At 49.9% G+C, this 21721-nt stretch overlaps 1 protein-coding gene across 3 annotated transcripts in view; it reads right to left on the reverse strand.

Moving 5' to 3' along the window:
• The window catches only part of LOC140389972 (rho guanine nucleotide exchange factor 4-like), a 196785-nt gene that overhangs the window by 158265 nt on the left and 16799 nt on the right, over positions 1-21721 (reverse strand). For all 3 annotated transcript variants that reach the window (XM_072474689.1, XM_072474688.1, XM_072474691.1), the window contains exons 2-4: positions 15173-15256; positions 13424-13516; positions 906-1019 (exon numbers count right to left, since the gene is read on the reverse strand). In XM_072474689.1, coding sequence (XP_072330790.1) covers positions 906-1019; positions 13424-13516; positions 15173-15193 — 228 coding nt within the window. In that variant the 5' untranslated portion in view covers positions 15194-15256. The remainder of the gene's footprint in view (positions 1-905; positions 1020-13423; positions 13517-15172; positions 15257-21721) is intronic.

A 21721-nucleotide genomic window follows, 5' to 3' on the forward strand; every position in this document is an offset into this window, starting at 1 on the left:
GATGCCTGGTGTTGACCATCATTGTTATCTGTTCCCACTGCCTTTGCAAAGTTTGCCTGGAAGGTTTCCTGACCCACTATGTGTAAAGGACATCTTTATCTTCTCCCTTTCTTCCACAAGCTATCAAGTGCAGTATCAAGTACCCTGGGGAACGTTTTGTCCATACTGCATCAGAATTCACTTTCCTTCCTAGTCAGACTTTCTTCTACAAACATTTCCAGCATTCCCTTCAGCAAAAATACAACTGGCCTTTATGAGTTGCAGGTTGCCTTTGAAAGCGTAGTTGATGCCAACCTCAGGCAACCTTCGGCATGCTGCCACTCAATAGTAGTTTTATCACTGCCTGCAAGCAGCAATCATATAAATTAGCAGGCAACAGGAGATTGGCTTGCTCGACTGTGCCCAAAGTTATGGGTATGGGTTATTTGCACATTGTATCCATTTTTGGAGGCTGCCCAATTTAGTCCTCAGAGTATTTTGAAGCCATTCTGCAATTTATCGGATTAAGGTGTAGGATTAGTGCTGATTCTATTATGAATATGAGAGTGTTGTGACTTGTGAATTGACACTGTAATGATAAGAGGGTGATTGAGGTAGTGGACCTATGCTTCATGGGGTCACCTGACCTGAGGGCCGAAGGAGGCCATTCAACCCATTGAGTCTGCACCAGCCCTTGCTCCGATAGAGCACCCTACCTAAACCCAATCCCCTGCTACTATCCCCATAACCCCGCCTATCTTTTGGGCAATTTTAGTGCATGTAAAAGGAGATTGTAACAAGGCTGCAGATGCCTTGTAATTGTGTGTTCATGTTCTGAAAATGTGTTTGTAATAAAGGTAGTTTATAGCAATGATGTCAGTCATCCTGCAATGTAAAAACATTAAATATTAACAACGACTATTTACCTTTTGTTCAGATAATTCAGGTTTCTGTACATCTTTGGCTATGGTTCTAGGTTTAACCAGTTGATATACATGATCCTGATATTTCATCTTATATGGGTCATCCACAGTTAATGGCTAGGAACAGAAATATACATGAGGTTAGATGCAGTAAAATACATAATTCTACAATCCTAAGATATGATGAAAATGCTATTTGGGAAAGCTCACTTCTTGTTTCTTCTTTGGGTGTTTTAGATGAACAGTGACAAATAAAAACAGCAATGGCCGATTGACACTCCTTTAAGGAGATTGGTTGTGGGGTAAGAGCAGTGGACCAGCAATTATATATTCAACAGTCAATGCCTGTTTCACTACACCTCTCAATTAAATATTGATGAAGACTTCAATTGAAAAACCTGCCCCGTTGATATCCTGATTAAACTATGCTGATGGTTCAGAACCTAAAGGGTGTCCACAAAGGAAAACTGGAGGATGGGCAACAGCATTATAAAATGATATTGCACTGAAGGAGGCCATTTGTTCCAATATGCCTATGCTGGTACTTTGTTTGAGTTATTCAATTAATTCCACACTCTTGCTCTGAACCAACAAAAAGACCCAGAGGTGGTAACCACACCTTAGAAAAGTGGACGAAGAGAAGACCCCGAGGCAGTCAGGAGCACCAAGAAGAGTGGGCAAAAAGAAGGCCTGGAGGCAGTCAGGAGCACCCGGAAGAGTGGGCGAAGAGAAGATCCGGAAGCAGTCAGGAGCATCCAGAAGTGTGGGCAAAAAGAAAATCTGAAGGCAGTCAGGAGCACACGGAAGTGTGGGCAAAAAGAAGACCTGGAGGCAGTCAGGAGCACTTGGGGGTGTGGCCAATAAGACCTGGAGACAGTCAGGAGCACTTGGGGGTGTGGCCAATAAGACCTGGAGGCAGTCAGGAGCACTTGGGGGTGTGGCCAATAAGACCTGGAGACAGTCAGGAGCACTTGAGGGTGTGGCCAATAAGACCTGGAGGCAGTCAGGAGCACTTGGGGGTGTGGCCAATAAGACCTGGAGACAGTCAGGAGCACTTGGGGGTGTGGCCAATAAGACCTGGAGGCAGTCAGGAGCACTTGGGGGTGTGGCCAATAAGACCTGGAGACAGTCAGGAGCACTTGGGGGTGTGGCCAATAAGACCTGGAGACAGTCAGGAGCACTTGAGGGTGTGGCCAATAAGACCTGGAGGCAGTCAGGAGCACTTGGGGGTGTGGCCAATAAGACCTGGAGACAGTCAGGAGCACTTGGGGGTGTGGCCAATAAGACCTGGAGGCAGTCAGGAGCACTTGGGGGTGTGGCCAATAAGACCTGGAGACAGTCAGGAGCACTTGGGGGTGTGGCCAATAAGACCTGGAGACAGTCAGGAGCACTTGAGGGTGTGAGCGAAAAGAAGACCTGGAGACAGTCAGGAGCACTTGGCGATGTGGGTGAAAAGAAGACCTGGAGGCAGTCAGGAGCACTTGGAGGTGTGGCCAAAAAGAGGACCTGAAGGCAGTCAGGAACACTTGGGGGTGTGGGCAATAATAAGACCTGAAGGCAGTTAGGAGCACCCAGACAATCCCGCTGACAACGGCGGGACCAGTAGATACCGCTTGCGGGCCGAATCCCCCACTAAAAAGCACGGGGCGGGGTGGTCTAATGCTGTATGGGATTTCTCAGGGCTGGATTCTCCCACCCTTCCCGCGGCAAGAACGCCACAGTTGAGCCGTGTAGAATGGGGAACTCCATTGACCTTGAAAGGGATTCTGCGGTCGCCGGACGAACGCAGCCGGAGAATGCCGCCCCAGTGTCTACAGCATTGGCACCTCATTATACTCTTCGACAAATGTAAAATACATTGAAAAAATCTGAATATTAACAAGCTAGTGGAGCCTGTCCATTTGTGATGTCCACACCATATCACCTTGCTATATTTTGCACACCCAGCTTCCATTTTAAGGCTATTTATTTTCATCTCTAGTCATTATGGGCTAGCCTATTACTTATCAGTGACACTTATCGCTTCTTTTATTGTTCCAGTCTCCCTTTGTATCATTCTAACTCCAACCTATGCTCCAAGGGAAATGCACGTGCTTATTTTCATCCTGATATTACCTCTGCTTATCTTTGTATCAGCTGATCTTGGCCGCCTTTAACTAAATGTATCTCTTCCTCAGCTATTACAAATAATATTCCATCTCATTTGTCACCTCTATTTGGTAACTCATAGAGTCATAGAGTTTTTACACCAGTTCGGCACACTCGGCATCAAGAACCTTTATGCTCTAATCCCATTTTCCAGCCCTTGCCCCGTAGACTTTTATGCTCTCACGTGCTCATGTAAATACTTCTTAAGTATTGTGAGGGCTCCCGTCTCTACCACCCTTTCAGGCAATGAGTTCCAGATTCCACCACCCTCTGGGTAAAGAGACTTTTCCTCAAATTCCTTCTAAATCTTCTACCCCTTACCTTAAATCTATGCCCCCTAGTTATTGAGCCCTCTGCTCAGGGGAAATGTTCCTTCCTAACCACCCTCTCTATACCTCATCAGTTTATACACCTCAATCAGGTACACTGTCAGCCTTCTCTACTCCAAAGAAAACAACGCCAGCCTATCCAGTCTCTTTTGATAGCTGAAACTCTCCAGCTCCAGCCCTGGAACTTACCTGCTTTTTGTCAACCACATTCAAATCAAATCGACCCTAACTTCTCCTTTGCCAAACTCAGTGGTCACCACTAAAAATGTCTCTGAATCTCCACTTCCTCACATCAGAATTAATGCGAATGTCCTTCTTTGCAAGTCGATCAGTAGTTTGGAGCTGATCCAGTTTAGTTTTGGTGGGTGGTTTGCTGTGGAAGCACCCTGAAGATCAATTAGGAGAACTGCATGCATGTTTTCATTTACCAAATGATAATGTTGCGAGTGATCCACCATCAATGTCGATTCCATCGAAGAGTTACAATTCCTCAAAATGTTTCAGAAGTTCCACTTATCAAGCCCACTCAAAAGATATGTTAAGGAAACCTCCAAATCTTCTGAACTTGTAGCTGCTTTTTGGTGCCGTGGCCCATTTAGACATGAAGAATAAGGCGGTCATGTACACTGGAGAGTAAGAGTCCAATCAGGATAGAAGAGGAAACAGATTCAGATATAACAAGTGGTGATGTAGGTGAATAAGGTCAATAAAAAAGTAAACAAGGCACTTTGGTTCAGAGAGCAGGAATAAGGGGCGAGATTCTCCGACCCGCTGTGGCCGTTGGCCGCCGTGAATACCGCCCCCGCCGCCCGCCGAAGTCTCCGAAGGGAGAAAAGTCGGTGGGGCGTCAATGGCGCCGCAGACCTCGGAGAATGGCACGGGTGGGCGCAAGGCAATCGATTTTGGGCCTGCCGATATTCTCCCGTCCGGATGGGCCGAAGTCCCGTCGACGTGATGACGGGTCACGTCGGCGTAAATCAAACCTCCTTTTAATCGGCGTCAACCTGTGCTCAAGGTTTACGCCGACCAGCGTGGAGGTGGGTGACGGCCTGGGGGGTTGGCCGCTGGACAGGCGATGGCGTGGCCGCAGTCTGAATGTGTGGGGGAGAGGTGTGTCTAGGGTTTTGTGTGTGTGTGTGGCGGGGGGGGGGGTGGGGGGGGTGGGGGGGGTTAGAGTGGGCTGGGCTCCGGGGGAGTGCCGGGAGGGGGGTTGAGTGCCGGGGACGGGAGGATGAGTGCTGGGGAGGGGGGATGGGGGGGGGGGGGTCTGTGCCGGGGAGGAGGATGGGGGTGGTCCATGCCGGGGAGGGGGGAGGAGGAGTCCGTGCCGGGGAGGAGGATAGGGGGGTCCGTGCCGGGGAGGGGGATGGGGGGACGGGGTCCGTGCCGGGGAGGAGGATGGGGTCCGTGCCGGGGAGGAGGATGGGGGGGTCCGTGCCGGGGAGGGGGAGGGGGGGTCCGTGCCGGGGAGGGGGGGTGCGAGGGCAAGTGAGTTGGTCCACCTGGCCAGGTGCCAGCCTCCAACAGTTGGTCACATGCGGTCCATGCCACCTGGCTGGGGGGAGGAGGGGGTATGGCCAATGATGACATGTCGCCGCCCCCCCCCCCCCCGGCCAGGCCGTCATGTTTTCCGATAAGCCAGCGATGTTGGCCGCCGTGGCGGCAGCCGCTAATGTCCATGTTGCCCTGGATGAGGAGGAGGAGGAGGAGGAGCGTGCCAGAGAGGCGGCGCAAGCTGCCGCAGAGGGGCAGGCGGCAGCCGCCCAGGCTGGAGGAACACCTGACCGACAGGACAAGGAGGGGGAGGAGGACGTCGCGGCCCCACGGCAACGGAGGCACCCGTGGGTGCCCTGTGTGTACAGGCCCCGGCAGTCATACCAGGACCTCACGGACCGGGAATGCAGGAGGAGACTCCGGATGAGGCGGGAAACCGTGGCACACATCTGCCACCTGCTGGCACACCTGTCACCGCGTGGCACTGGCGGGGTACACCCTCTCCCCGTATCCGTCAAGGTTACGGTGGCCCTGAACTTTTATGCAACGGGGTCATTCCAGGCACCGAGTGGGGACCTGTCCGGCATACTGCAGACATCGGTGCACCGGTGCATCCGGGCAGTGACAGACGCCCTATATGCCATGGCGCACCGCTACATCCGCTTCCCTGTGGACCGGGCCAGCCAAGATGCCCGGGCCGTGGGCTTCTCTGCCGTGGCCGGGTTCCCCATGGTCCAGGGCGCGATTGATGGGATGCACATCGCCGTGCGGCCACCTGCAGATAACAGGGCCGTGTTCACCAATAGGAAGGGGACCTATTCGATGAACGTACAGGTGGTCTGCGACCACCGCATGATGATTCTGCACGTCTGCGCCCATTACCCAGGCAGTGTACACGACTCATCCGTGTTGTTGCCGTCATCCATCCCCGGCATGTACGAGGGACGCTATCCCCGGCTGAGGGGCTGGTTGCTGGGCGACAGGGGCTACCCATTGCGATCGTGGCTGATGACGCCTATACGGAGGCCACGCAATGAGGCGGAGAACCGCTACAATGATGCCCATGTAGCGACAAGGGGAGTGATAGAGAGGTGCTTTGGCGTGCTGAAGATGCGTTTCAGGTGCCTGGACCGCTCTGGGGGCGCCCTCCAGTATCGGTCAGATAGGGTCAGCCGCATCATTGTGGTGTGCTGCGTCCTGCACAACATAGCCCAGCAGAGGGGCGATGTGCCGCAGGCAGAGGAGGGCGGAGTGGAGGAGGAGCAGGAAGAGGCGCAGTCCTCCCCAGATGAGGGGGATGGGGGCAATGGTCGGGGCAGACGGGCTAGACACAGGCGGGTGGCTGTCCACCGTTACCGGCTGGGCCAGCGGGCACGGGACAGGTTGATAAACGCTCGCTTCACTGACTAGATGGGCGTAGGAATCGGGTAGTATGGTCACAGACCGCACACCATCGCAACAGCCGACCATCCACACCCCCCACCCATCCACCCACCCAGCACCCTCACCCCCCTCCCCAACCCCACCCACCCCACCCGCATGCACACCACCCCCCCATTGCCGATCCACCTGCGGCACAACGGCCGGGCTCACACAGTTGCCGGTGGACGCGTGTCTATCGCAGGCCATGGAGGATGATGACAACCTGCCCTGCGATGAGCTCCTGGCTCCACATCATTGGACTATATCTGACCCATGGCCACAGTACCACCATCCACCCGGACCATCCCTGCATGCGGCTGTGACACTGCAGCGCACGGTCCCGTCCTCTGCCCGGGGGGATGTTGATGGCGGCCCAGGGGGAAGGGGGCAGACTCACCTGGGGCTGATGTAAGACCACCGCTCACACACACACACTTGCGCTCAACGTACATGACACCCCCGCACGCATTGGACAGAGCACAAAGGCAGCTTCTGTAGGTGTAACATTGACTTTAATAACCAAAGGAGTTCATGCACGTGCCCTAGCCCCTAAAACTCATCTGTGCCCTGCACCCGTGCCAACTCTAATTGTTTTACCTCACGCGCCCTTTGACTACGTCTACGTGGTTCCCCAGACGGCACAGCAGAACTGGAGGTGGACTCCTGTGATTCCTGCCCTCTGACAAGGGATCCCTTTGGCGGCCGTTTCCTGGGGCGTCCTGGCCTAGATGGGCCAGGCTGCGGCCCGGGCGACTGGGATGGCGAGCTGCCAGCCTGTCCTGCCCGTTGCCCATCCGATGCACCTGGGACGGAAGGGGGGGGAGTCCTAGGTGTTGCGGTGTTCCGGGACCTCCCCTACAGGGGGACCCGGGACGGACCACAGCACCTCCTCCTCCCTCGGGGTGCCCGATGGCCCCCAGGCCTCTACATGGGTGGGGGATGCGAACGGACTGGCCATCCGACGCCCCCCCGACATCTGGCGCTGCCAGTCCTGGAGGCCCGTGCTGGTATCGACAGGGGTCTGCAGGTTTGCAGCCATGGAGCTCAGGGGATTGGCAAACCCTGTCTGTGACTGTGCGACGCCGGCTCACACATGGCCAATGGCGCCGATGCCCTCAGCGATGGCCTGCTGAGACTGGGCCATGGCCTGCTGAGACTGGGCCATGGCCTGCTGAGACTGGGCTATGGCCTGCTGAGACTGGGCCATGGCCTGCTGAGACTGGGCCATGGCGTTGAGCGCCTCTGCCATCTGGTGCTGGCAGTGGCTCACGGCCTCCTGTGAGAGGGCAGCCATGTCCTGGGCCACAGACGCCGCCTGCACAGAAAGCCCCAGGCCTCGCAAACCGTTCCCCATGTCTGACACCGTCGCACCCATTGCCTCCACAGCGGACGCCACCCGTGCGGTGTCGGCCTGGGTGGCATGCATGACCGGCACCACTCCCAGCTCCTGGACGCGGGTGGACTCCTCCACCTGCGACTGCAGCCGCCGCAAGCCGGCCGTCACCCTCTTCGCTCGTCTCTGGGTCGGTGGTTGCATCAGATCTACGTGTGGGTGTGGTAACTCCAGGAACCCGGGATCCATCTGGGCGGCGATGTTCGCTTGGGCTGGGCTGCCCTCCGACCGCCCGGCCCCTCTGCTGCTCCTACCTCCACCTGCTGTCCCGGGACGGCTGTGTTGTGCACACCAGTGAGTGTGTCAGACGCCTCATCACTAAAGTGCCCAACCGAGGTGAGTGTTTCTGCGATGGTGGAGGGTGTTGGTGACAGCAGTGGCGTTGTGTCGTGCTCTTCGTCCCACTCTGAGTCCATGGCACTTTGGGGTGGGAGTTCGTCTCCACCCATCCACTCTGTCACTGTCCGGTATTTCGTTTTCCTAGGTAGTGCTGTCCCGGGTAGGGGTGTCCTGGGTAGTGGTGTCCTGGGTAGTGGTGTCCTGGGTAGTGGTGTCCTGGGGAGTGGTGTCCTGGTTCGGCTGTGACGGGGCCTGCGCCGTCGCACCCGCACGAGACGGGGGCGTCGTCCCCCTGTTGCTTCAGGTCTCTCCGTCTCCAGTGGTCTCCAAGGGACATCCTGCGGGCGTCGCATGCTGAAGGGTCCGGGTCTCTCCATCTCCCGTGGCCTCCGAGGGGCATCCTGCCGGCGTCGCATGCCGGAGGGTCCGGGTCTCTCCGTCTCCCGTGGCCTCCGAGGGGCATCCTGCGGGCGTCGCATGCCGGAGGGTCCGGGTCTCTCCGTCTCCCGTGGTCTCCAAGGGGCATCATGCGGGCGGTCTGCATCTGCGGGGATGGGTGCCTCGACGTTTGCTCCTCCGATACACAATGAAGCATGCATGGTTAGACACGCAGGCAGTGATCAGGTGATATGGGGGAGGGGGATATAGGGGAGGGGGGATATGGGGACGGGCTGTCGGTGGCTCACTTGCTACTACGCCCCCGACCTCTGCATCAGCAACCTCCCGGTCGTCAGGTCCGCCAGCCAGTTCCAGGGCCCTTTCCTCGTGTTCGGTCAGTGGCCTCTCATCAGCGGGGCCTCCTCCAGTCCTCACATGCTCCCTGGTGTTGTGTGCGCTTTTCTCCTGTGGGGGGGAGGGGGGGCGGTGGTGGCAGGGGTAAAAGGCAACAGTGTTAGACAGGTATATGAATGCACGCCATCGGTTGCGTGTGTATTGCAGAGGCTAAGGTTAGGGCTGGATTCACTTGGGGAAATGGGGGAAGGCGGATATGGGGGAGGGGGGATATGGGGGATATGGGGGAGGGGGGATATGGGGGAGGGGGGATATGGGGAGGGGGGATATGGGGGATATGGGGAGGGGGGATATGGGGGAGGGGGGATATGTGGGATATGGGGGAGGGGGGATATGGGGGAGGGGGGATATGGGGGAGGGGGATATGGGGGAGGGGGGGATATGGGGAGGGGGATATGGGGGACATGGGGAGGGGGATATGGGGGACATGGGGAGGGGGATATGGGGAGGGGGATATGGGGGATATGGGGAGGGGGATATGGGGAGGGGGGATATGGGGAGGGGGGATATGGGGGAGGGGGATATGGGGGAGGGGGGATATGGGGATATGGGGAGGGGGATATTGGGCATATGGGGAGGGGGGATATGGGGGAGGGGGGATAGGGGGATATGGGGGAGGGGGATATGGGGAGGGGGATATGGGGGAGGGGGGATATGGGGAGGGGATATGGGGCATATTGGGAGGGGGATATGGGGAGGGGGGATATGGGGAGGGGGATATGGGGAGGGGGATATGGGGCATATGGGGGAGGGGGAATATGGGGGAGGGGGGATATGGGGGAGGGGGGATATGGGGGATATGGGGGAGGGGGGATATGGGGGAGGGGGATATGGGGAGGGGGATATGGGGAGGGGGGATATGGGGATATGGGGGAGGGGGGATATGGGGGAGGGGGTATATGGGGAGGGGGATATGGGGAGGGGGAATATGGGGGAGGGGTGGATATGGGGGAGGGGGTATATGGGGGATATGGATATCGGGCAGGGGGAGGCTCACCCTGGCTGCTCTGATGAGGTCGTTCACCTTCTTGTGGCACTGGGTGCCTGTCCGTGATGTCAGGGCCACAGCAGTGACGGCCTCTGCCACCTCCCTCCACAGATGCCGGCTGTGGCGTGGGGCAACTCTGCGGCTGTGTCCGGGATACAGAGCCTCTCTCCTCTGCTCCACTGCGTCCAGGTGCGCCTCCACATCCCGTGACTGGAACCTCGGGGCTGAGCGGCGGGCGGCCATCCTGTCGGGTGTTCCGGTCGGGTGTTCCGGTCGGGTGGGGGAGCAGCGCGTCCTGATGAGCCGTCACGCCGTGCGGCATGTATGACGTCGCACAGCATGAAGCACGTGAGCAAGCGTGGATCCTGTCACGTCGCTGCTAGCCCATTCCAGGCCGGAGACTTTGAGACGTTTTGGGCGGCGAGATGAAAGTCGGATTTGCGCCGTTTTTGGCGCCGATCGGCGGACTTTGCGCCGATAACGGAGAATTTCGCCCAAGAAGTTCATTTTCAGGACACCAGGAATGCCGCTTGGACCTTTGCTATATAGATGACTTAGCTGAGGGGATTGAGTGTAATATCCCAAGATTGCTGTTGGTACAAAGCTAGATGGGAAAGTAAGCTTTAAGGAGGACTAAAAAAGTGTGCACAAGGGATATAGGCTGGTTAAGTGATTGGGCAAGGCGATGACATATGGAATGTAATGAGGCTGGGTGTGAAATCAGCCAATTTATTAGGGAGAATAGAAAAACAGAATATTGTTTTAAAGATCAGTAAATATTGAGACTCAGGGTGCCACAGAAAGTTAACATGTCGGCACAGAAAGCAATTAGGAAAACAAATAGCATTTTTGCTTTTATAGCAAAGTGGTTGAATTAAAAGACTAAACAAGTCCTGTAGCCATTATATTTTGGTGAGACTGCACCTAGAATGCAACCATAGAATAGAACCTCTACAATGCAGCAGGAGGGCATTTGGCCCATTGAGTGTGCACTAACCCCCTAAAGAACACTCTACCTACCCCACCCACCTCGCCAGATCCCCACAACCAAGCAACCTAACCTGCACATCCCTGGAGACTGAGGGGTAATTTGGCATGGCCAAACTACATAACCTGCACATCTTTGGACTGTGGGAGGAAATCAGAGCACCCGCAGGAACCCATTATGTACAGTTTTGATCTCCTTACCAATGGAAGGACATGATTACCTTAGAGGGAGCGCTATGAAAGGCTCAGGAATCAATAAGGAAAGATTGAGTAGAAATGGACCTATGTTCTCTCGAATTTACAAACATTAGAGGTGATTGCCTTAAAAATATGCAACGGCATCGTGGCACAGTCGTACACACTGCTGCCTCACGGCTCCAGGGACCCGGGTTCGATTCCAGCATCGGTGACTGTGCAGAGTTTGCACTTTTTCCCTGTGCCTGCGTGGGTTTTCTCCGGATGGTCCGGTTTCCTCCTGTAGCCATCTCAGATGGCCACCTGCAAAGGACCATGGGAATTATGACCAACCCAGAACTCAGGCAGACTCAGAACTTGTGTGTGTATTTGCAACCCAGATAGCTAGACGTGATCAAAACCCCTGCTCGTTTGCATTCCAATGGCCCAAAGACCTGTACACAGGTAACCGATACAGATACAGACTAATCGGCGCCACTTCCTTTACTCAGGGAGCCCAAACAGCCAAGGTCAATGACCGCTAAAGACACGCCCAGCCATCAAGGCACCCGCCCCTTTATTGGCCAAAATCAAAGGCAGTGATCGAAGCTTGTCGAATTATTGGGTCCAAGTTAAGGACCCAAAGAGCGCGAAATCCCAGAGGGATAAGAAGAGACATAGCCATGTGCTCGGTCTCTCTTGGATCCGGCCTATACCAACCCAAGTGCAGCATAACGACCAGACAGACAAGTTCAAGACCAACGATCCCTCCCAAACGGATGAGCCTAGCAGAATCAGAGCCACTTCTTTCACCCAGCCTAGCATGATCCGGACAAAGGCCTTGTCCATCTGCACAGAGCCGGTTGCCCGGAAGTTAAGTATAAATTATTGTAGTTGTGAGGTGTAGTTTTACGTGTAGTTTTTTGTGTTGCATGTCGAAGTAATCCTTGTGTGTAAATAAACCATCTTTGAACTCGAACTGATGAACTGGTTGTCTGGTCCTTTGATCGATATCCGGTAAAACCTTGCGTTGGTATCACTTGACACCTGGCAACTCTAAAGAGCATCAGTATTAATTGGCAACATTATCGGTGCCGATTGGCAACAGCCCCACAATCCAAAGATGTGCAGGTTAGGTGGACTGGCCATGCTAATTGTCCCTTAGTGTCCAAAAGGTTCGGGCAGATTACTGGGTTATGGGGATAGGGTGGAGGCATGGGCTTAAGTAGGGTGCTATTTCTAAGGGTCAGTGCAGACCCAATGGGCTAAATGGCCTCCTTCTGCACTGTAAATTCTATGATTCTATGAAAACTCTTAGAGAGCTTGACAGGGTGGATGCTGAGAGACTGTTTCTCCTGGCGAGCCTTCTCTTGCTCCTTCTCGAGCCCACACTGAGCCGGAGAATCGCCTGGCCAGGCGCGTTTCGCGCGACGATGACGGACCAGCGATTCGCCAGTGAGTGGAGAATCGGCGCCATTGGCGCAGCGCGGCGCCGGTCGGGGGGCTGCTCTACTCGGCCCACCCTGCGATTCTCCGCCTGGGATGGGCCAAGTTGCTGCAAAAAAAATCTGAGTCCTGCCGGCGCCATCCACGTGTGGTCTTACCCGGCGGGACCTCGGCGTGCATCCTTGCGGGGGTGGGCTCGTGGGGAGGGAGGGGGTGTCCGACCCCGGGGGGTGGCCTCCGCTGTGGCCTGGCCCGCGATCAGGGCCTACCGATCGGCGGGCCGGCCTCTCGGGCGGGGGGCCTCTTTTGCTCCGCGCCGGTCCCTGTAGCCATATGCCATGTTGCATCAGGGCCAGCGCGGAGAAAGGAGCGACCGCGCATGTGCGCATTCGCGCCGTTCGCAATGTGCAAGGGCGCATTCGCGCTGGTCGCAGCGCGCATCCGCAGACCCATGGCGGACATTTGACACCGGTATCAGCAGCTGGAGTGGCGTGGGTCGCTCCAGTGCCATGCTGGCCGCCTGTAGGGCTCGGAATAGCTGCTCCTGGGGGCCTGTTGACGCCGTTGTAAAATGCGATGCTGTTTACGACGGCGTCAATATTTAGTTTCAGGATCAGAGAATCCCGCCCATTATCTCAAGATAAGAGGGTTCGACATTTAGGAGTGTGATGAGGAGAAATTCTTTGACTCAGATTTGTGAATATTTGGACTATTTTCCGTTGTCCATTGATTTTTGGGTACTAAGGCGATCAAGAGGTACCGGGAAAATGGAGAAATCCAGTCATTAACATTATGAATAGTGGAGCAAACTTGAAGGTCATATGACCTACTCCTGAAGCTGTCCCTTATGTTCTTGTGTTTTTATTTCTTGAATTAGAAAGCAGTTCTATTAAACATCTATGGAACATCGTGCAGGGAACACTGTGCACATTTCTAGTTTCCATTTTACAGAAAGGATACAGTGGATATTTGGATGTAAGATTTATTATTATTTATTATAGTTATTTACCATGCCTAGAGGGGATCGAGGTCTTGGTGCTCTCACAGTTTTCATCTTCAATTCTGTCATCCATACTTGTTCTTTTGGGTTATTATAATCGAGCTTGAGGAACAGAAGAAAATGTTCTGTTAGCATCAAAACAAATATGCGTCAAGCATGTGCTGGAATCTAGAGGCCAGGCATTTATCCCAAATTAAGCCTCAGACCTCATCATAACATGTTTGGCAATCTTGTGGGTATCATTTGTGTATCATTTGTGCTCTCGCTCTCTTCAAGGTGTCTATGTTAAAAATGCACTTACCTTTTTGTAGGGCATGCTGTCCTTTCAAGGACTGCTTGCTAGGCCTTGTTAGGAACCAAAGCATTCCACCCAGCACCAACACATTTCTGGGAAAGGTCCTTAAACAGGAATATTGTTAGAGCAGTGTTTTTCAAGCTTTTTTCCACTTTTACCAACTGGTCAACCTTCAGGGCCCATACTGGCCAACCTTCGTAACCCACACCAGCTGACCTTTGTGACACACCATTTTCGCTTACCTTTAATGTGACAAGTGAGCCTGCTTGGTCCTCACAATCTCACTTGCTTTGTCATTCAATGTAGCATTACTGCTAAGGAATTCAGCTGATAATTTAGGTTCTCGCTGCATTCTTTGAACTCGCCATGTTAAGTTTTCACATGCCTTTGAAGTTTTGAGGGTTTTAAACTCTCATTTATCAGTTCTTCCCTGCATATAACACACATGGGGTTTGCATCCTAATTTGCATTGGCATAATTAACAAAGCCATACCTCAAGAAAATGTCTATGTACTGCTTTGCTCCCGATTTCAGTTTTTTCTTTGCTGGTTGTTCACAAGAGTCCCTGGAGCACTGTACCGAGCTAACATTAGCATTTCTTTGTCCTGCCATGGACTCTACTGAGCAGCTCTCTCAAGCAGATTCAGTTGTGAGATACTAGCCTGTTTGTGTCTCTGGCCCTTTCTTCCTTATAACAAAATGATCCATCTTCAGTTTTTCACAGTCTTGTTGCCTTGTTTGCTTGCAGCTAGAAAATGGAGGAATCTTTCCTCCTTGATTTTTCACTAAAAGCAAGGAAGTAGAGGGTGTGTGACGTCAGTCGACATGCCGGGCGCGCAACCTGTTCTCTGCTGCCGCTTCTGGCAGGGAGACTGCATCGTTCCATGTAAAAGTCTGTGTTGCAAATCATTCTTAAATTAAAAGCCAGCCGTTGCCATTGGGGGCTTCTCCCACAATCGGGACCACAATGACCCTCTCGATACCTGCCCGTGACCCACCTGCGTATGATTCGCTCTATGTCTCCACCGATGCCAAGCCATCAGACATAGCTCCGAGTCAGCATCTTCATTTTCGAAGCACCAAGGTGACCGCTGAGTTAATCCTTTAGGAGTGACTCCTGACCCGGCAGTGGGAGGACCACCTGAGCCCCTCCAGGATAATATCAAGATCCATGGTTATTTCTTGATGTTTCTGGATACAAAACTGCTGAGGGAAGGGAGTGGTGGGGGAGGGGGGGGGGGTTGCCTTGTAATCTGCCATTTAATAGCATGTGGCGGAACTTCACCAATTTAGGTTCTCTTTGGGCCCATGCTCGAACCTGAACAGCCATCACCGGCGGAGTATCTATAAATTGCTTTTGAGCTTTGAGCTAGAAGAAAGACATGTCAAAATATAACTTGATCCTGATCTGGTGGTACACTTCCAAGATTTAACTTTGGCCTTCTGATTACTATTGTCATTACCTGTTTTCCAGATTGTTGCATATTTGGGAATGGTTCAACCAGGATGTCATTGGATATGACTGAGTCTGCTTCTCCAGAAATTGTCTTAAAAATAAGGATAAATTGGAGTTTAGTTTCCGAAATAAACACACATTATTGCCTGTAATCAGTGGTGATTGGTTCTGATTTCTGTAGAATGATTTTCTCTGCCCAGTAAAGCTAGATTGTTTTAGTCTCACTTTCAGTTCAGAAGCTGGAAGAAGCATCTCTGATATTCTCTCTCTGTTATTATGAAATCTCTCTAAAAATCTAGTGTAAGAACTCTTTTCTCTCTCCGGTAAGTGTCATGTGAGAGTACCTTTAAGAAATGGATGTTTAAGCAATGTGCCTTTAAGAAAACAGTGATGTCAGAGAGTGGGTGGAGCTGAGCTCAGTTCAGCCACTTTGAAGTTTCAGTTTTGAGGAAAAGAGCTTGGGAGTGTCTGTGTTTGCAGTGAGCTGGATCTGCTGTGATCTCTGCCATGAAAGACAATCTCTGGATCATTTGGGTGATTTAAACTCATAATAGTAAAGCCTTTAACCTGATGTGTTTCTGTTTGAAGGTGTTAAGTCTCTCTTGGGTGTTGAAAGGAGTAACTGAAGGATTATTTAGTGTTGTAATATTTTCGGGGTTATCTTTGAAGCAAGGGGGTGTTAAGAGATCTAATGTCTATTTAAAAGGGTTAAGTTGAGTTCATGGAATAAACATTAGAACATAGAACATAGAACATAGAACATTACAGCGCAGTACAGGCCCTTCGGCCCTCGATGTTGCGCCGACCTGTGAAACCACTCTAAAGCCCATCTACACTATTCCCTTATTGTCCATATGTCTATCCAGTGACCATTTGAATGTTCTTAGTGTTGGCGAGTCCACTACTGTTGCAGGCAGGTCATTCCACACCCTTACTACTCTCTGAATAAAGAACCTATCTCTGACATCTTGTTTTGTGTTTAAAAACCATTTGTCCATAATTGCTGTATCATACCTGGAGAACAAGCCGTGTGCTCGGAAAACCAACAATAGCATTAAAGGGAGAGGTTGGTTGAACTCCATGATACATTTTGGGGTCCTGAAAACACCTCACCCATAACAATTGGGGACACGACGGGGATAAAAGTCTATCTATTGGATTGGCTTTTGTGAACTTAAAGACAGTGAAGGATTGTTGCTTTTCCGGTGTGGTATTTTAGGGTAAGAGTGTTGTGGACAATGGCTCTTTCAGAGGCTCAGAGGTTTTTGGGGGTGGAGACTGTCACACGCAGTACCTTAAGGACAGAGACTAAATGCAGTCTGTTGGGTCTGGTAAAAACATTGCAGTTAACATTACCTGACAAAATGCGAAAAGATGAGGTCATTATGGCGGTGGTTAAGCATTTAAAGTTGCCTGAGATAGAGTTTGACTTATTGGAAATGGAAAAAATTCAGTTGCAAATTAAACAAATGGAACATGAGAAAGAATTAAAGCGGCTTGAATACGAGAGAGAGAGAAAGGAAAAAGAGAGAGAAAGAGAGAGAGAGGAAAAAGGAAGAGAAAGAGAGGAAAAAGAAAAGGAGAGAGAAGAAAGGAGAAAAAGAAGAATAGCCCTAGCAGAACAAAAAGAAAAAGAGAGGGAGATACAGATCAGGGAAAAAGATAAAGAGAGGGAGTTTGAACTTCAGAAAATGGCCATGAAACATGACAATCAATTAAAATTGGCAGACGTAAAGGGAAACGTACAGTTGGATGATAGTGATGAGGATAGTGGGAAAGAGCGTCATAGTCGTGGTAGTAGGAGTAATAGATAAACTATCTTGTCCAGGAATACAGTTTATCTTGGGTAATGATATAGCTGGATCGCAGGTGGGAGTGATGCCTACTGTGGTTGATAAGCCAGTGGAAAATCAGACAACTGAAGGGTTGAAGGACGAATATCCTGGGATTTTTCCGGATTGGACAGTAACCCGTGCGCAAAGTCACAGGTTAAGACAAGAGGAGAAATCAAAGAGTGAAAATGAAGTTGAAGTGCAATTATCAGAAACAGTTTTTGATCAGGTGGTTGAAAAAGAACAAGAACAGGTGGAGGATGAGGCGGATATTTTTAGTTCAGGAAAATTGGCAGAGTTACAACAGAAAGATGCAGAAAAAAACCGGATATATCAGAAAGCATATACGGAAGAGGAATCTGAGAGTATACCAGAGTATTATTACCATAAGAGTGATGTCTTGATAAGAAAATGGAGACCTGTACATATGCAGGCGGATGAAAAGTGGGCAGAAGTTCATCAAGTAGTATTGCCGGCAGGGTATAGAAAGGAGGTGTTGCGAGTTGCACATGAGTTACCAGTGGGAGGTCATTTGAGAATAAGGAAAACTCAAGCTAAAATCCAGAAACATTTTTATTAGCCTGGACTCCATAAAGATGTAGTTAAATTTTGTCAATCATGTCACACATGTCAAGTGATAGGGAAACCTCATGCAGTGATAAAACCATTCCCTTAATACCCATTCCAGCATTTGAGGAACCTTTTACAAGGGTCCTAATCGATTGTGTAGGACCGCTTCCTAAAACAAAAAGTGGGAATCAATATCTTTTGACTATAATGGATGTGTCCACTAGGTTTCCAGAGGCAATTCCAGTACGTAATATTACAGCTAAAAGGATTGTGGAGGAGTTACTTCAATTCTTTACTCGACATGGACTACCCACACAAATACAATTGGATCAAGGATCGAATTTTACTTCAAAGTTATTCAAAGAAGTCATGGATAGCTTGGGAATAAAACAATTGAAATCAACTGCGTACCATTCAGAATCGGAGGGAGTGTTAGAAAGGTGGCATCAGGCATTAAAGACAATGTTGAGGGCGTATTGTCAAGATTATCCAGAGGATTGGGATAAAGGAATTCCATTCATACTGTTTGCAATTAGGGATGCACCTAATGAGCCTACCAAATTTAGTCCTTTTGAAATAATTTTTGGTCATGGGGTAAGAGGACCACTTAAATTGATTAAGGAAAAATTGGTGGGTGAGAAATCGGAAATTACACTATTGGATTACGTGTCAAATTTTAGGGAAGGATTAAATAGAGCAGGTGAATTGGCTCGACAGCATTTGAAAGTTGCACAAAATGTGATGAAACGGGTAGCGGACAAGAAATCCAAAGTTCGTAGTTTTGTCAGTGGGGATAAAGTTTTAGTGTTGTTACCAGTGGTAGGTGAGCCTTTAAAAGCTAGGTTTTGTGGACCGTATCAGATTGAAAGGAAATTAAGTGAGATGAATTATGTGGTAAAAACACCAGATAGAAGGAAGACTCACCGAGTGTGTCATGTGAATATGCTTAAAAGGTACTTTGAAAGGGAAGGAGAGAAAAAGGAGGTTTTAATGATTCTAACTCAAAGTGACGAACCAAATCCAGATGACATACCTCAAATTAAATTGGAAAATGAGGATGTTGTTAAAAATTGGGATGAATTGTTAAGTTACCTCCCAGAGGAAAAACAAACTGACCTGAAAGAGTCATTGATATCACATGGGCAAGTTTGTAGAGATAAATTGGGAAGTACAAAAATGGCTATACATGATGTAGATGTGGGAAATGCTGTTCCAATCAAACAACATCCACATAGACTTAATCCTTTAAAATTGGCACAGGTTAAGAAAGAGGTTGAGAGTATGCTTAAAAATGGCATAATTGAAGTGGGATGCAGCCAATGGAGCTCACCCATAGTGATGGTACCTAAACCAGACGAGACCCAACGGTTGTGTGTGGACTTCAGAAAGGGGAATGCAGTTACAGCAACGGACTCTTACCCTATCCCACGTTTGAAGGATTGCATTGAGAAAGTGGGACAATCTGCTTTTATTTACAACTTCCGGGTATGGAAAGAACATTTAAAACATTGTATGGAGTCCTTTGTCCGACTTCAGGTGGCGGGTTTGGTGATGAACCTAGCCGAAAGTGAATTTGGAGAAGCCCGAACCATTTCCTTGCGGAGTTTCCAATACTCTCAAGACGAAGGGAAATAATGCGATTTCTTAGCATGAGTGGATTGATCGAATAGTTGTGCAAACGTTTTGTGGCGTGATTACTCCACTGATCGACTTGCTAAAGAAACGTCAAAAATTTCAATGGTCAGGAAGCTTTCAACATGTATTTGACTGCCTGAAAGCTGTGATCACCAATGCTCCTGTATTGAAGAATTGCAAGGGACTCTGTGGTCAGATTGAACTAAAGTATCTGACTGTAAAGAGAAATGCCGAGGAGTAGAGGAATGGATGGATCGTGCAGAGACTATGTTCAAAGAGACTGTCAATCGAGAAGGTTTTTGGTTGGAGGAAGAAGAACGAAGAAAAATGGACTATATTATTGTACCTGTTTGAGTGTGTTGTTTTCTTTAAATGAAAATGTATATTTACTGTGTGCATTTCTTAGTGGATGGTGCAAAAGTGAAAAATGAAACCATCTTGAAGTTGATGGTATATTTTTTTTTCTTGGGGGGAGGTGGCATGTGAGAGTACCTTTAAGGAATGGATGTTTAAGCAATGTACCTTTAAGAAAACAGTGATGTCAGAGAGTGGGTGGAGCTGAGCTCAGTTCAGTCATTTTGAAGTTTTAGTTTTGAGGAAAAGAGATTGGGAGTATCTGTGTTTGCAGTGAGCTGGATCTGCTGTGATCTCTGCTATAAAAGACTACCCCTGGATCATTTGGGTGATTTAAACTCATAATAGTAAAGCCTTTAACCTGATGTGTTTCTGTTTAAAGGTGTTAAGTCTCTCTTGGGTGTTGAAAGGAGTAACTGAAGGATTATTTAATGTTGTAATATTTTCGGGGTTATCTTTGAAATAAGGGGGTGTTAAGAGATCCAATGTTTAGTTAAAAGGGTTAAGTTGAGTTCATGGAATAAACATTGTTTAGTGTTTAAAAACCATTTGTCCATAATTGCTGTATCACACCTGGAGAACAAGCCGTGTGCTCAGAAAACCAACAATAGCATTAAAGGGAGAGGTTGGTTGAACTCCATGATACATTTTGGGGTTCTGAAAACGCCTCGCCCATAACATAAGACTGAAAGGTATACCCTTGAAGGCCCAGTTTAATAAACGCTGACATGTCTCTCCAGAATAAATCCAACTGCCTGTGAGTACTGAATGAATGTTCTGCTTGAGAACCATCACCCAACTGGCCACCTGTTGCTTTGATCAATTAGCTTGCTGAGAGGAATGCCTACAGCAAAAGATTCAACATTGATAGCAAGGACTATTATCCTTTTGACCTTGATCCTTATTATTTTTACCCTTTTTCACCCTTCTGTATTTGTTTGTCTTGTATGCGTATGGGTAAAGGGTGGAACAGTTAAAGGGGGTAGTAGGCTAGCTTACCATTATACCATTGCAATTACTGCATATTTCATCTTGATTTCTGTTATAAATAAACAGTAATTGTGTTTCGATGTACAAACCTAGGTGACTGTAACTTATTGGGCAGCCAAGAACCAAAGGTTTCAGTAATGTTTATGCAAATTATTGGTTAATTCAGTTGTTTTGGGACTCCGGGGCTGTGGACTAGCCCAGGGGCTCATAGCACTATCTACATTAAAAGAAAACCCTGCATTTCCATCATATTCTCTCCAAGAATTTCATGTACTTCCAGTTAGGTTCTGTAGCCATCTGGGATGGCCACTTACAAAAAGAAACATGGACGGTCGCAAAGCCGAAAGGGAAATGTGGACAATGTAAGATTCAGGCAGGCTCAGAGCCTGAATGTATATTTGTGAGCAAAGAATCCAGACAGCATTGAAACCCCCAACCGATTAGCATTTTGATGGCCCATCTCCGTAAGACAAAGGACTGATATTCGAGTAACCGATACAATCCCAGACATTTCGGCGCCACTCCCTTTACTCAGGAAGCATAAATAACAGGGTCAATGATCCCTTAGGACATGCCCACCCATCAGGGCACCCGCCCCTTTATTGGCTCAGATTGAAGACAGTGATCGAGAACTGCCCAATTAATGGGGTCCAAACCTAAGGACCGCCCAAAAGAGTGCGAAACTCCCCAAAGATAAAGAGAGACACTGCCATGTGTTCGACCTCTTTTGGACCTGGCGCTCCGGCAACGTCCATCTCCAATTGCAGCACCGCCAGAAGCAAGTTCAAGTTCAACGCCCGCCACAGACGGATGAGCCCAGCTGAGCAGCAGTTACTTCTCCAGACCCAGTAGATCCAGATATGAACAAAGGCCAATGTTCCTCTGACCTAAGCCGGGTACAGGTTGTCATAGTTGTTAGGTGTAGTTTAACTAGTAGTGTTTATGTTGCATGTGCATGTTAATTTTGTGTGTAAATAAAGTACCATTGATCTTGAACTAACTAACTGGTTGTTTGGCTCTTTGATCGATATCCGGTTGAACCTTGTGGTGGTATCATTTGATACCTGGCGACACTGAGCAATATCATATCGATATCTAAAGAAAGAAGGGCAACCTTATTGATTGCCATATTTATAGCAGGTAAAAAAGGCAACAGTTATTGGCGACTCCGCCGG

Source organism: Scyliorhinus torazame, chromosome 14 (assembly GCF_047496885.1).
Source record: "Scyliorhinus torazame isolate Kashiwa2021f chromosome 14, sScyTor2.1, whole genome shotgun sequence".
NCBI lineage: Eukaryota > Metazoa > Chordata > Chondrichthyes > Carcharhiniformes > Scyliorhinidae > Scyliorhinus > Scyliorhinus torazame.